We start from the raw sequence: 13,975 nt of genomic DNA, 5'->3' as shown, positions 1-13,975 counted from the left end.
GTGGTGAGAACAGGGAACAATAAGATACATTTTTTGGCATATGAAAATTTATTACTACAGTGTTTTCACCATTAAAATTTATGATCTTGGTCTTTCCTTCTTGCCTTTGTATAGCGCCAAAAGAGAGACATTGGCTACTTTGACAACCTTAAAGCGAACTCCAGGAATATCACCAACAGCATGACCTTTGCGACCAAATCCAGCTACCAGAACTTCATCGTTTTCCTGGAATAAAATAAAAAATGTATTTATGGTGTCAGTGGCAATCACAAAAATACTCTTATTCAGGTAACTCCCTTGGGTCAGATAAAAATGTGTGAGAGGCCACCCCAAGAACAGAAGCTACAAGAGAGTTGAAATGCTCACCTCAATAAAGTTCAAGCAACCATCATTGGGTACAAAGGCTGTGATTTTCTTGCCATTCTTGATCAGCTGGACCCTGACACACTTCCTAATGGCAGAATTTGGCTGCTTGGCTTCAACTCCTCTGAAACATAAAAGGCATAGCAGAGTGAGCTGGCTTTCTGAAAAAGGATAATTTTTTCACATAAACTAGAGGATTAATAAGAAACCGTTTCTATCTTTTTAATCTAACCTCAAATGGCTTAAGTCCTGTGATGTCAACCAAGTTTTCTGTCAGTCTTAATTTCATTAGCACAATGGGGGAAATTTCTAGACCCTTTACAGTTGTAAAATTAGACCAGAGTAGCAGTGTGGGTCTGTAGTCCCATCTACTTGCCAGGCCAAGGTGGGAGGATCTATGCCTAGAAGGTCAAGGCTGCCAGCCTGGGTGGATTTTTTTTTATCTCATTTAAAAAAAAAAAAAAAAGAAGGAGGTATCTGCGATAAGAACTATAATAATTAGAAAGTCTAGGCTGGGCACAGTGGCTCATACCTGTAATCCCAGAACTCTGGGAGGTCGAGGCGGGCAGATCACCTTAGGTCAAGAGTTTGAGACCAGCCTGGTCAACACGGCAAAACCTCATCTCTACTAAAAACACAAAATATTAGCTGGCATGGTGGTGGGCGTCTGTATTCCCAACTGAGAGGCTGAGGATGCAGGGAGCTGAGATTGCGCCACCGCACTCCAGCCTAGGCGACAGAGATAGACTCCCTCTCAAAAAAAAAAAAAAAAAAATTAGACAAAAAGATGGCTCTACCATGAAATAGAACTGAACTATATGAAATTATCATTTTTAAAAGTCAAAACCAGTCAAATATTGGCAACTTCATGTCTCCGCCTTAGGTGTACGACCTCCAGTCAAGTCTGATGTAAGTCACTTCTCTTCACCTTATCTTTATCAAGCAGAAAAATCATTTCATTGCAGATACAATGGCTGACACGTGCCATTTACTTATAACATCTCCCACAGTAGAAGCGTGTCCTTTACTTCATCATTGCTAGTATCTTCTGCAATTCCTACCAGGCCAACTTAAAAAAAACAACCCTAATTACCTAATTCCCAAGCGCTAATTTTACCCCGCAATGCCCAAGTGAACACCACTACACAAAATCCAGTAATTACTTTAAAAACAGTTAAGTTTGTGTCTCGAGTTCCTATAATAAACTAACCCTTGACGGGAGCAATGGACTTTCACTTACACTTTTTCTAGCACGATTCCTTTTGCATGAGAAGCACCTCCAAAAGGGTTGGCCTTCAGGGCTGTGCCCAAATGGGCTTTCTTGTACTGTTTATCATGCCACTTCTGGTCTCGTCGGTGGCTACGGAGCTTCCTAGCAGTACGAAGTCCACGACACTTACCTAAAAATTAAAATATTTTAGTTCTTCCTCAAAAACACGCCATCTACGTGTTCCATGTCTTTTTAAACACTCGCCTCACCTGGGATAAACCCGTAAACCGACTGACTCTCGTATATTAACTCGTGGGCCAAACAATTGGCCTTCCCCTGAACCGGCTAATGAACGTTCGAAGAGATCTCTGGAGGGTGTGTTCTCCTAAAGGACGAGGCCGCGCTCGAGTGCTCGGGGGAAGCGCCGGTCTCCCTGCGTCCCTCTGTACCCCGACCTGGGCGGCATACGCGCGGCATAGGCCCTTTCCGCGTCCGACCATGTGCCTCCTGAAGCGGCGCTTCCCCGGCCCTCCCCCATGGAGCCTCTCTGTGGCATCCCGCTCCCTACTCTATTCGCATCCGGCTACCTGTTTCCAAGACCCCAAGTCCCGCTTGCGGCGCCCTCAGACGGGCCCCGACAGCTCACCCATCCTGCCGGCGTCACGGGCCTGAGCGAAAGAGAGAAGCGGTGCAGGAAGGAGCCACAAGCCACCGCGAGCAAGCCCCGCCCAGCCAAGGACCCCAAGCCGCGGTCTGCGCTGCGCCTGACCCGAGGCTGGAGTCGTTCCTTTGAAAACGACGTGTTAGCATCACTTTCCTGAGCCAGAATCTGCGTTTTATTTAATTTGTACGAAATTAAGAGATATCTAATTTACATGGGTTTTCCCGTCTTCTTCATGTGAATGCTGGAGACCGGAGGAACGTGGACTACCAATCCCAGAATGCTTTGCATGGGACCCACTCACCACGCAGGCGCCCTTGCCAAAGCCAAGGCGCGTAGGGTGCTGGGCGCTGGGCGCCGGGATCTGTTAGTCGGAACTAGGTTTGAGGAAAGAGAGGTCGCTGAGCTGAAGCTTTGTGGAGTGGAATGGAGTGGGGCGGGAGTCCTCTGAGTAGGATGGAAATTTAAACTTCTGAGCTTTAATTCATACTCACAAGCAACATAGTAAATTGTAAAATGTAGTGAAGCAGTGTGGTGTAGTAACTAAAACCCTAAGCTTTGGAGCCAGACTGTGCCTCTAACTTTAAAGCTGCCATTTATTTTAACTGGTGTGCGACCTTGGGCGAGTCATTTAATTCCCTTTTTTTTGAGAAAGGGTCTCACTCTGTCACCCAGGCTGGAGTGCAGTGGTGCGATCTCGGCTCACTTCAACTTCTGCCTCCCGGGTTCAAGCGATTGTCCCACCTCAGCCTCCTGAGTAGCTGGGATTACAGGTGTTCACCACCCACTAATTTTTGTATTTTCAGTAGAGACGGAGTTTCGCCATAGTAGCCAGGCTGGTCTCGAACTCTTGACCTCAAGTGATTCACTCGCCTTGGCCTCCCAAAGTGCTGGGATTACAGGCGTAAGCCACCGTGCTCCGCCATTTAATTAACTCTTATACTCAGTTTCTCCTGTAAGATGAACTAGCTATGAGAGGTTTCTGGGATATTGGTTCACTCAGTAAGATTTAAAAATATGCTTTCTATGTGCCAGATGCTGTTGTAGGTACCGGGAATATGGCGGTTAAATTAATAGGGTAAAAGTTTCTGTTCTGATAGAGTTTATTTTCTAAGTATGAGAGGACAGATTAGGCAGACAGGTGTAAATTAAATAATTTTAAAAATGCTGTAAAGTTATGGAGAAAATATAGCTGGATGGGTGATAGTGACTTGGGGATGAGGGTGGCTACTCTGGATAGGGTAGTTTAAGGAGACATTTCTGGAGATGGCAGTATGGGCTAGTGCTTTTTTTTGTTTGTTTTGTTTTTTTTTGTCTTGAGACAGAGGCTTGCTTTTTTGTCCAGGCTGGAGTGCAGTGGCACACCCTGTGCTCACTGCAACCTCTGCCTCCCCAGTTAAAGCGATTCTTTTGCCTCAGCTTCCTCAGTAGCTGGGATTACAGGCGCCTGCCACCATGCCCAGCTAATTTTTGTATTTTTAGAGATGGGGGTTTCACCATCTTGGTCAGGCTGGTCTTGAACTCCTGACTTCATGATCCAAGCGCTTCAGCCTCCCAACATGGGATTACAGCTGTGAGCCACTGCATTCTTCCGGGCTAGTGCTTTTTAAGAACTGAAAGATCAGTGAAGAAGGGGAGCATTGTAACTGAGGAGCAGTGTTGGCTCTATATGGGGTCTGAGAGTTACACAGTGACATGTGGAGCCTGTAGCCCATGGTAAAGCCCTTTTCTACTCTTCTGGTGATTTAAGGCCATAGTAAAATTTTGAGCATGTGAGTAGATACCAAAAATTTGTATTTTTATGGGATTACTCTGGCTGTTGAGAGGAGAAAAAGACATGAGTCTGAGAGGCCACTTGGGAAGTTATTGCAATAGCTCAGATGAGAGATGGTGATGGCTTGGACCCTCAGTGGAGATGGTAAAAAGTGGTTGGGTAAGATATACTGTTTGGTGGTAGAATGAACAGAATTTGCTCAGTACTGTAGGATGCGAGAGAGGAGTTAATTAGAGCACTATGATTTTTGACCTGAGCACTTGGTTGAGTTGTAGAGTTGTGAGTTGAGTGAGTTGCAGAGTGGGAAATACTAGGAGAGGAGCAAATTTCAAAGGAGGAAATGAAGAATTCTGGTCTGGATGTGTCAAACATTCAGGGATGTGAAGGGGACAGTTGGATATGTGATACGAAGTTCAGGAGTCATCAATGAATAGATAGTATTAAAAACTCTGGCTCTGACTGAGATAGCTTAGGCCATGACTGTAGGTAGAACAGAGAAAGATTAGAGTCCTGAGCACACCAAAGTTTAGTGGTACAGAAGAGAAGGCAGGTGAAGTAAAATAGATGAAGAAAGAGTGGCCAGTGTTATATTCTGTTCAAAGCCAAGTGAAGAAGAGTGAAGAAGTATGAAAAGAGGTAAGATGACAGAATTGTCTTCTGGACTTGACAGTGTGGAGGTTACTCGTCGTTTTATCAAAAGGGGATTCCATGGAGTATTGAAAGTGAAAGGCTGATGGGATTGGAGTGAAGAGAATATGGGAGGGAAGGAAGTCTAGACAGCAAATAGAGACAATTTTTCAAGGCATTTTTTATTATGTGCAGAGAAATGGGACCACATTTGGAGGGGAATGTGGAATTAGGAGGGTTATATTTATTTTATTTATTTGTTTATTTTTGAGACGGAGTTTTACTCTCGTTACTCAGGCAGGAGTGCAATGGCATGATCTTGCCTTACCGCAACCTCTGCCTCCCGGGTTCAAGTGATTCTCCTTTCTCAGCCTCCCTAGTAGCTGGGATTACAGGCATGTGCCATTACACTCAGCTAATTTTGTATTTTTAGTAGAGACAGGGTTTCTCCATGTTGGCCAGGCTGGTCTTGAACTCCTGACCTCAGGTGATCCACCTGCCTCAGCCTCCCAAAGTGCTGGGATTACAGGTGTGAGCCACCACACCCGGTGAGGGTTTTATTTTTAAGATGACAACTTTTATGACATTTTTGTATGCTGATCAGATTGAGAAAATTAAAATGGGCTATTCAGCAGAGAAAGGGGAGAATTGCAGGAGCAGGTCTTTGAGTGTACTAGAAGGGTGCCCAAGTGGAGGAGTTAACTGTAGGAACAATAACAGTTTATGTACAGTAATAGAGTGATGGGAACAGCTGCAAGTAAATTGGAAGATTTGATGATAGGAGGTTGTGGAACTTCTCTTCTGACTTATTTTTTCAATGAAATAAAAAAGCCATCAGTGAAGAGAAAGAGTGGGAGAAAAAGGGTAAGATGTGAAGTCATCATCAACAATAACAATACAGGGATTAAATAGTACTTACTATGTGCCAGTTGCTATTTTTGGCTTATATGTATTAACTCATTTTATTTTCATAAGGAATTTTACTGAGGGATAGATATACAGAAACTGGGCTTTGGTGAGTTTAACTTTGCCCAAGGTCACATATTTAATAAGTGGTAGAACTAAGATTTTAACCCAGGTAATCTGGTTTTAGAATCTTATATTTGACCCCATATTATACTGCCTCCTAATCTAGAATGGTGGGAAAATGCACTGACAAGAAAATAGGGTTGTCGAGCAGTTCTGAGAGCCCATCTGAAATCTGTTTATGAAGTGACATCAGTGAGTTATGTGTATTTCTTCAGATTCATTCACTGAAATAACTGAAGAGGTGAGGAGGTAGATTTAAATGGCTGGGGTTGAGGTCTAGTCAGATAAGTATGGTGGAGGGAGGGCAAAGGAATTAAGAGTATTTTCAGGAAAAGAATTACAGTGATGAAAAATGAAATCAAAGCTGGAGGAGTAAAGGGCTTCGAATAGCCAGAAAGCTTCTGGAGAAGGACTAGCCCTACCAGATATGGGAAATTTTATGCAACTAAAAGAATACAACTAAGAGAGTACAGTATTGGCACAAAGTAGACAAATTGTTGAATAGAACAATCACAGAACAAATAAGTCCCAGCAAGAGATTCATATGAGTATAGAATATTATTAAATGACAAAAGTAGATGTCAGATCAACGGGTGAAGGAGGGACTTTCAAAAAGATAGAGCTAGAAGTCCTAGCCAGAGCAATTAAGTAAGAAAGAAAAGGCATTCAGTTTGGAAAGGAAGAAATTAAATTGTATTTCTTTGCACATGATGTGATCCTGTGTATAGAAAACACCATTAAAACTTCTTAGAACTAGTGAATGAATTAGCATAATAAATAAAATATATGTAAAAAACTAATGAATGAATTAACTAAAGCTGCAGTATGTAAAATTAACATACAAAAATCTGTAGTGTTTCTATACACTCAGCTATCTTAAAACGAAATCAAGAAAGCAATCCCATTTACAGTGCTACTAAAAGAAAAATAAAATACTTAGGAATAAGTTTAACTAAGAAGGTGAAAGGTCTGCATTCTAAAAACTGTAAAACATTGATGAAAGAAATTGAAGGGGACCCATGCAAATGGAAAGACATTCCATGTTCACAGATTGGAAGAATTAATAATTATTAAGGTTGTCTATAATATTGAAATGGTTTACAGATTCAATGCAATCTTTATGAAAATCTCCCTGAGATAGGAGAAATTCAAGAGCCTGAGGTAGGAGAATCTTATATGTGGAATCTAAAAATTTTGATAGAAGCAGTGAGTAGAAATGGTGGGCATGGGAGTTTGGGGGCTTTGGGGAGATGTTGGTCAAAGTGAAGGAATGTGTTCTCTTTCTGGGTCCACAAGGGGGCGTAGTTTTAAGGGCAAGAACTTTCCAGCACCATGCCCCCCTCCCATCTTTCTCCATCTGGGAGATTTAATGGTCTCTGTTTTAATTTTTGAGGGCACAGGGAAGGGTCAAAAGTCAATCACTCCAGCGGAATTTCCAAGGAACTCTTTCATTGGCCAGAGGTCTTGGAGAAGGTGGGGGTTCCTCCTAAGTTAAAAGTGCCCTTCTTCCACACCTCTTTGGACTCCATGTTTGGGTCCCCTTCCACAAATAGCCCCTTTGTGGAAGCTGTCTCTCTCCTGGATTTCCCCTCTGGAGTTCCCTTCCACACTCTTGTGGAAGCCTGTCTTCCCCTCCTAAACTCCATCTCTCTCTCTATTCCCTTCCACTCAGTGTGGAAGCTGCTTTCCTCTCCTGGATTCCATCTGTCTGGATTCTCTCACTCATTGTGAGAGTTAGCTGTTTCTTTCTCCTTCTCCTGTTTCTCTCTCTACCTAAATACATTACTTTCTACAAACACTTTTGAGTCTGGAATTTACTGCACACTGTGCTGTGGTCTCCTCTCCCATTCTTGGGGGAGTGGTAGACCAAGAACCTGGAGAAATGTCTCAGGGGAACTGAGGGCTTCCCTGAACCCCTGAACCCCAACATTACAAAAGGATAAAAAAGGTTAGTTTGATGGGAGGAATACATTTTCAAGAGACTTGTTGAATAACATGGTGACTCGACTTTACCCACAAACAATATGGGTTTGAATTGAGCAGGTCCACGTATAGACAGATTTTCTTCTGCCTGTGACACCCCAAGAAAACAAAAACTCCTCTTCCTCCTTCTCCTCCTCCTCAGCCTACTCAATGTCAAGACTGTGAGGAAGAAGACCTTTATGATGATCCATTTCCATTTAATGAGTAGTAAATATATTTTCTTTTCTTTAGAATTTTCTTATTAACATTCAGTTCTCTGGCTTAATTTATTGTAAGAATATGTAATGCACGAAATGTGAAATATGTGTTAATAGGCTGTTTATGTTATCAGTAAGACTTCCAGTCAACAGTAGGCTATTAGTAGTTAAGTTTTTGGAAAGTCAGAAGTTATATATGGATTTTCTACTGTGTGGAGGTCAGCATCCATAGCCCTCATGTTGTTCAAGTTGTTCAAGGGTCAACCGTATGAATAACAAAGTATAGGCCAGGTGCTGTGGCTCACACCTGTAATCCCAGAACTTTGGGAGGCTCAAGTGGGTGGATCACCAGAGGTCAGGAGTTTGACACCAGCCCAACTAGCATGATGAAACCCCATCTCTACTAAGAATACAAAAATTAGCTGGGTACAGTGGTGGGTGCTTGTAATCCCAGCTACTCAGGAGGCTGAGGTAGGAGAATCACTTGTACCTGGGAGGTGGAGGTTGCAGTGAGCTGAGATCATGCCAGTGCACTCCAGCCTGGGTGACAAAGTGAGAGTCTGTCTTAAAAAAAAAAAAAAAAAAAAGACATGAATAGGCATATTATAAAAAAGAAAACGTGTGACCCATAAATATTTGAAGAGGTCTTCCTCATATCTGATTATGATGTAAATATTCAACTGTACTTGAAATTAGTTGGAGGAATACTTTCTCTTTTCTGTTGTCTCTAAGTGTTCATATAAAATTGGGATGATTTGTTTTTTGAAGGTTTAGTAAAACATCCTGTAAAACTGTTGGGGCCTGGTGTTTTCTTCATGGTAAGATTATTAGTCACAGCTTAAATCTCTTTAATAGTTAAAGAAATACTTGCAAAACTGTAGGTTTTTTTCTCAGTCAGATCTGGTAAGTCATTCTTCCAGGAATTTATCCATTTCATCTAAGTTTTCAAAATTGTTTCATAGAGCTGTTATTCTATCGTGGGGTATGTATATGTATGTATGTGTATATATGTATATATTATATGTTTTGTGTTGAAAGGTTCTAAACTGTGACTTCAATTTCTTTAGTAGATATAGTGCTATTCAGGTTATTTTTTTCTTAAGTGAGTTTTGATGGTGTGCGCCTTTCTGGGAATTTGTCCATTTCATTTAAGTTGATTAATTTTTGGCTTGACGCTGTTTGTAATATTCTCTTATCTTTTTAATACCTGTAGATTTATAGTGATGTCTCATCTTTCATTCCCAATGTTGGTGATTTGTGACTTCTTCCTTACTCTCTTTCTTGTTTCTTGGTCAGTGTATTAGTCAGGATTCTTAAGAAAAACAGAAGCAAGAGAATGTATATGCATGCACATACACACAGAGGATTTATTATGAGAATTTGGCTCCTGCAATTGTGAGGCGATGAAGTCCTACGATCTCCTGTCTGCAAGCTGGAGACCAAAGTTAACAGTTGTTTAATTCAGTCTGAGTTTGAAGGCCTGAAAACTGGGGCTGCTAACCGTGTAGATCTCAGTCCAAGGGCCAGAGAAGAAGAGATGATGTCAGGGAGGAGTAAGGGGCAGATTCCTTCTTCCTCTGCCTTTTGTTCTATTTCAAGCCCTCAATGAACTGGTTGATGCCTACACTGGATTGGGCAGTCTACTTTACTGAGTCCCCTGACTCAAAAGCCAATCTTATCCAGAAACATCTTCACAGATACACCCAGAAATAATGTTGAATCTGGGCACCCCTAGGGCCAGGCAAGTTGATACATAGAATTAACCATCACAGTCAGATAGAAGTCTAACAATCTTATTGATCTGTTCAGAGGACCAGCTTTTTGTTTCAATAATTTTCTGTTATTTTTATTTATTTATTTTACTTTTTTCTTTTCTTTTTGCAGCAGAAACTATTAAGCAATCTATTAGGTTTTTGTTTTCAATGTCATCAATTTCTGCTCTTTATTATTTACTTCTGTTTGTTTTGGATTTAACTTTGTTCTCTTTTTTTTAGCTTATTAAAGTGGAAGCTTAGGTAATTTTTTTTTTAATTATTTCTATTGTCTCTCTGGAAAGTAGCTATAAAATGCATCCTTGCTGTGACGGGTCTCCCTGATTGTTATGGATTCTTAAAACGTACATTTCATGGGACACCTCTTTATCCTGAGGGATGGATGGCCTGATGTCTGTTTTACTGACAGACACCTTGTGGTTCTTTGTTGACCTGTGTCTAGTTTATTCCTACTAAGATAGCCTTTCTCTAGGAGAGCCCTGACCAGGAAAGAAGTCTGGGTGTGTCAGCAGGTGAAACACAGAAGAGGCAGCACAGCAGAACACATCAAATAACAGAAGCATTTTGATTACAGAGCTCAGAAAGAAGAGGGCAGCACACCTTGCAGGGCTGTTTGGGACACACATGCTCAACCTGTAGGCGGGGGGCCAGAGAGAGACAGAGACAGACAACTTGTGGGATTAAAGCCTTTATTGGGGTCCGAAGTATTATCCAAGCAGGTTTCCCATGGGGAATTTTCATTGGTGGGTTTAAAGCAAGCAGGCATATGTTCTGTGGGGCCATGCTGTGACTGAAAGATGGTCACTGTGACATTTCTGTGCGGTCCCTGTGGGGTGTAGGGGTCAGTGGGGCACGCCAAGGGGGGTGTATCTAGCTTCCCCATAGGGAGCTGCTCAACCGGAGGTGATTATCGGGGGCTACATGGATCAACCACACTGAGGAACTGGAAAGAAGTAGAGAATTGTGAACTGTGTGAAGTGTGAGTAAGCCCTGCTCTGGCATAAGAAAGTTCAACTTATATTCAGAATTGATGCTGAGGTAACATAACCTTATAGAATTGACTCCAGTCATTGATTTGAAAACTTCAGTCTTTTCTAATATATTTAATGCTCTACATATCCCTCTAAGCACTGCTTGAGTTGCATGCCTCAGGTTTTGGTACGTTATGTTTTAGTTTTTATTCAATTCCAAATGTTTTTTGATTTCTCTTTTGACTTCCTTTTTGAATCATGGATTTAGAAGTATGTTACTTATTTTCAAATATTTGGGGATTTCCAAATATATGTGAATTTTCTATGCACATTTGAAAAGAAAGTATATTCTGCTGATGTTGGGTGAAACATTCTATAAATGTTAACTAGCCCAAGGTGTTTGATAGTGCTATTCAGATCTTCTACATCCTGTATTCAGGATGATAGCGACATTAGTGAAGGGAGGTGAGGATCATATTCGGATGTTGGATCATATTTGGATGTTGGATTATGGCTTTCAGTAATGAGATTAAGTAATACTTTTTTTTAAGATGGAGTCCAGCTCTATTGCCAGGCTAGAGTGCGGTAGCATGAACTCATCTCACTGCAACCTCTGCCTCCTGGGTTCAAACGATTCCCCTGCCTCAGCCTCCCAAGTAGCTGGGACTACAGATGCCTGCCACCATACCCAGCTAATTTTTTTGTGTTTTTAGTGAAGACAGGGTTTCACCGTGTTAGCCAGGATGGTCTGGATCTCCTGACCTCGTGATCCGCCTACCTTGGCCTCCCAAAGTGCTGGGATTACAGTTGTGAGCCACCACACCCGGCCTATTACATTTTTATACATTTTAAAAGTCCCACAAATAAGGCATGAACCAATGGTCAGAGTGTGTTATGAGCTAAGGATTATGATTACTGTTTCTCAGAAAAGAAAAAAAAGGGATTTAACTTTTGTTTCTTGGTGCTTTAAATTTTGAATTTTTCACCTTGTGATGAAGAACTTATTACTTAATTTGGAGCCGGAATGGAGAAGGGACTATCCTTTGATATTGGACTCTAAATATCCCTAAAAGAGCCCCCCCAAGAGAATCTGCTTGAAGAGTTAGAGGAAAAGAATGAAGGCCCCAGGGCTGCAGGATGGTGAGCCGGCATGAAAATAGGGGAAGGTGAAGTCAGAGAAGTGGGCAGGGCCAGCGTGTGTCCAAATGGTAGGCTGGGATAAGAGTTTGGGGTCTTATTCTGACTGTAATGAGAGACACTGGAGGGGCTAAAGTAAGAGAGTGACAAGATCAAATCTACAGTTTAAAATGCTCGGCTGTGCCTGCTATAAAAAAACCAGGACGGCCGGGTGTGGTGGCTCACGCTTGTAATCCCAGCACTTTGGGAGGCCGAGGCGGGTGGATCCCGAGGTCAAGAGATTGAGACCATCCTGGTCAACAAGGTGAAACCCCGTCTCTACTAAAAATACAAAAAATTAGCTGGGCGCGGTGGTGCGTGCCTGTAATCCCAGCTACTCAGGAGGCTGAGGCAGGAGAATTGCCTGAACCCAGGAGGCGGAGGTTGCAGTGAGCCGAGATTGCGCCATTGTACTCCAGCCTGGGTAACAAGAGCAAAACTCTGTCTCAAAAAAAAGAACCAGGACACAGGGGCAAAACTCTGTCTCAAAAAAAAAAAAAAAAAAAAGAACCAGGACACAGGGGCAAGGCCTCAGGTCATTCAAGGAGGGGGCTGCTACAGTAGTCCAGGTGAGAGGGAGTAGGCAGTAACTTTAGAGGTAGAGAATGTTGTATTCTTTGGGATATATTTTGGAGTTAGGTCATGAACGAAAGAGCTAAAGAGTGGACATCCTCACTATCACCATCACCTTTTCTCATACGTATTGAGTGTTATTTTGGTGCCAGACATTGGACTAGTAAGCATTTCATATGCCTAATATCTTTTAATCCTCAAAACAATCCCTATGTGGTAGGTGCTATTGGCCCCATTTGACACAGACAAAATGGAGACTTAAATAAGTTAACTTGCTTAACTTCTTTGTTGGTTTTTAGATTAGTAATAAGGTAGAATTTTGATTTCAAGTTTAGAAAAAAATTTAATGAATGTGAAGTAAATAAGGCACAAAATAGATGGAAACAGAATAGACAAACACCAGGAAAACTAGAGAGTTGTTGTTAAAAGTATTTTTATTGTAAGTTGCAACCTGCTATTTTGGGGTTACTATAGAGTATATGAAAACCAAGAGACACCGTTACAAAAGAATCTTATTTGGTATCTCTTGCAATGTGGGAGAAGTGGGAACAGAAGGGAGAACAATTTTCCCTCTTTTCTGTTATCTTCCGAGTAGAAGGAGTTTAATTAATAAACTGGTTTCTGTGTCACTTTACTCATTACGTGCCGGCTGGGGATGTGTGACATCTGCAGCACATTTAGAAAGAGTAGTCTGGGCATGTTCAGCTTTTCCTTGTTGAGACCCAACCACAGAGCATGCATTTCCCCCATTTTCTCCTAGGCAGACCTTTTTTTCCCACCAAGAGCCCAACGCTGCTAGGATGGGCTGCCATGTCTCCCTTCTGTTGGAAGGGCTCAGTTACAATCCATTTTGCTCCTACTCTAAGCTTTCCTCCATTCTCTGTCCTGGCCTTGCATGCCAATACAGGTGGCATTTGGGCCTCTGCTTGTCTTACCCCTTCTGCTACTTCTTTTTATTTGGTTTAACATTCAGTTGGGGTAGAAATGCATTTCGATTTGATTTCTCTCAGAAAAAACCCCACTTTCTCCAATTAAGAAGAAAGGTAGGTCTTCATACATTAGATTAGTTGATGAGGAGATTTAGGTCAAGAGTGGTCATGATTCTTGATACCACCCTGGGCAGAGCTAGCCATTTTGGTAGAAGAGCCAAAGGTTTAAACAATGTTGATGATTAATACTGGAACATTTAGGGTGGTTGAAAATGGTTCCTAGTACTTTAGCTATAAAAATGGAGACAGCAGTTGCTATGGAAATGTGACAAGTTAAAATAACAGCTTTAAGTGAGCATGAAGAAGCAGTGAGGGTAAGACCGATGATTACGTGCTCTGTGTAACTACTCTTGATGAATGTTGAGTGCTTAATTTTCCTGATTAAATTTTTAAACACCATTTTTTTCATTATCCAAAACGAATGGAATTTCTCATTCTCTCACTCTAGCTACTGCTTGGTGCAGTGATTATTTCTTCTCACACAGATTCCAAGGCAGACCTAAAGAAATATGTCTGTGTTGCCATATGATCTTACTAATATTCAGAGCTGATGTTTAAAATCCTGTCATTATAATTAAACATCTGTGTGGGATCTCGGGGGAGTTGACAAAACTGTTCTTTGATGCTCTTCGTAAAATTCCTGGAAGGGA

General features: G+C 41.8%; 2 protein-coding genes across 7 annotated transcripts in view; one reads left to right on the top strand and one right to left on the bottom strand.

Moving 5' to 3' along the window:
• Positions 1–29: 29 nt before the first annotated feature.
• On the bottom strand, positions 30–2,254 carry RPS23 (ribosomal protein S23). The gene is made up of 4 exons (XM_002744797.4): positions 2,220–2,254; positions 1,604–1,763; positions 367–487; positions 30–225 (listed from the first exon to the last, which is right to left on the bottom strand). Exons 1-4 carry the CDS (start codon positions 2,221–2,223, stop codon positions 79–81), a joined length of 432 nt encoding a protein of 143 aa, XP_002744843.1. The 5' UTR covers positions 2,224–2,254; the 3' UTR covers positions 30–78.
• Positions 2,255–2,547: 293 nt separating this feature from the next.
• Positions 2,548–13,975, top strand: part of ATP6AP1L (ATPase H+ transporting accessory protein 1 like) — a 40,741-nt gene continuing 29,313 nt past the window's right edge. For all 6 annotated transcript variants that reach the window (XM_054252139.2, XM_035291253.3, XM_054252137.2 and 3 more), the window contains exon 1: positions 2,548–4,644. Coding sequence is in view for 2 of the 6 variants with exons in the window: in XM_035291252.3 (XP_035147143.1) it covers positions 4,635–4,644 (10 nt within the window). In the remaining 4 variants the exon portion in view is untranslated. The remainder of the gene's footprint in view (positions 4,645–13,975) is intronic.

The sequence above is a fragment of the Callithrix jacchus genome, chromosome 2 (genome assembly GCF_049354715.1).
Source record: "Callithrix jacchus isolate 240 chromosome 2, calJac240_pri, whole genome shotgun sequence".
NCBI classification, from domain to species: Eukaryota; Metazoa; Chordata; class Mammalia; order Primates; family Cebidae; genus Callithrix; species Callithrix jacchus.
The sequence above is the reverse complement of the archived record's forward strand: the minus strand, read 5'-3'. Positions and strand labels throughout refer to the sequence as shown.

What these genes read in the sequence shown, in the direction of transcription:
- RPS23 (XM_002744797.4), bottom strand. An exon ending in GGAATCGTGCTAGAAAAAGT is followed by an intron (nt 488 to 1,603) that starts GTAAGTGAAAGT and finishes TTTATGTTTCAG; the next exon opens with AGGAGTTGAAGCCAAGCAGC. An exon ending in GTTGCTTGAACTTTATTGAG is followed by an intron (nt 226 to 366) that starts GTGAGCATTTCA and finishes ATTTTATTCCAG; the next exon opens with GAAAACGATGAAGTTCTGGT.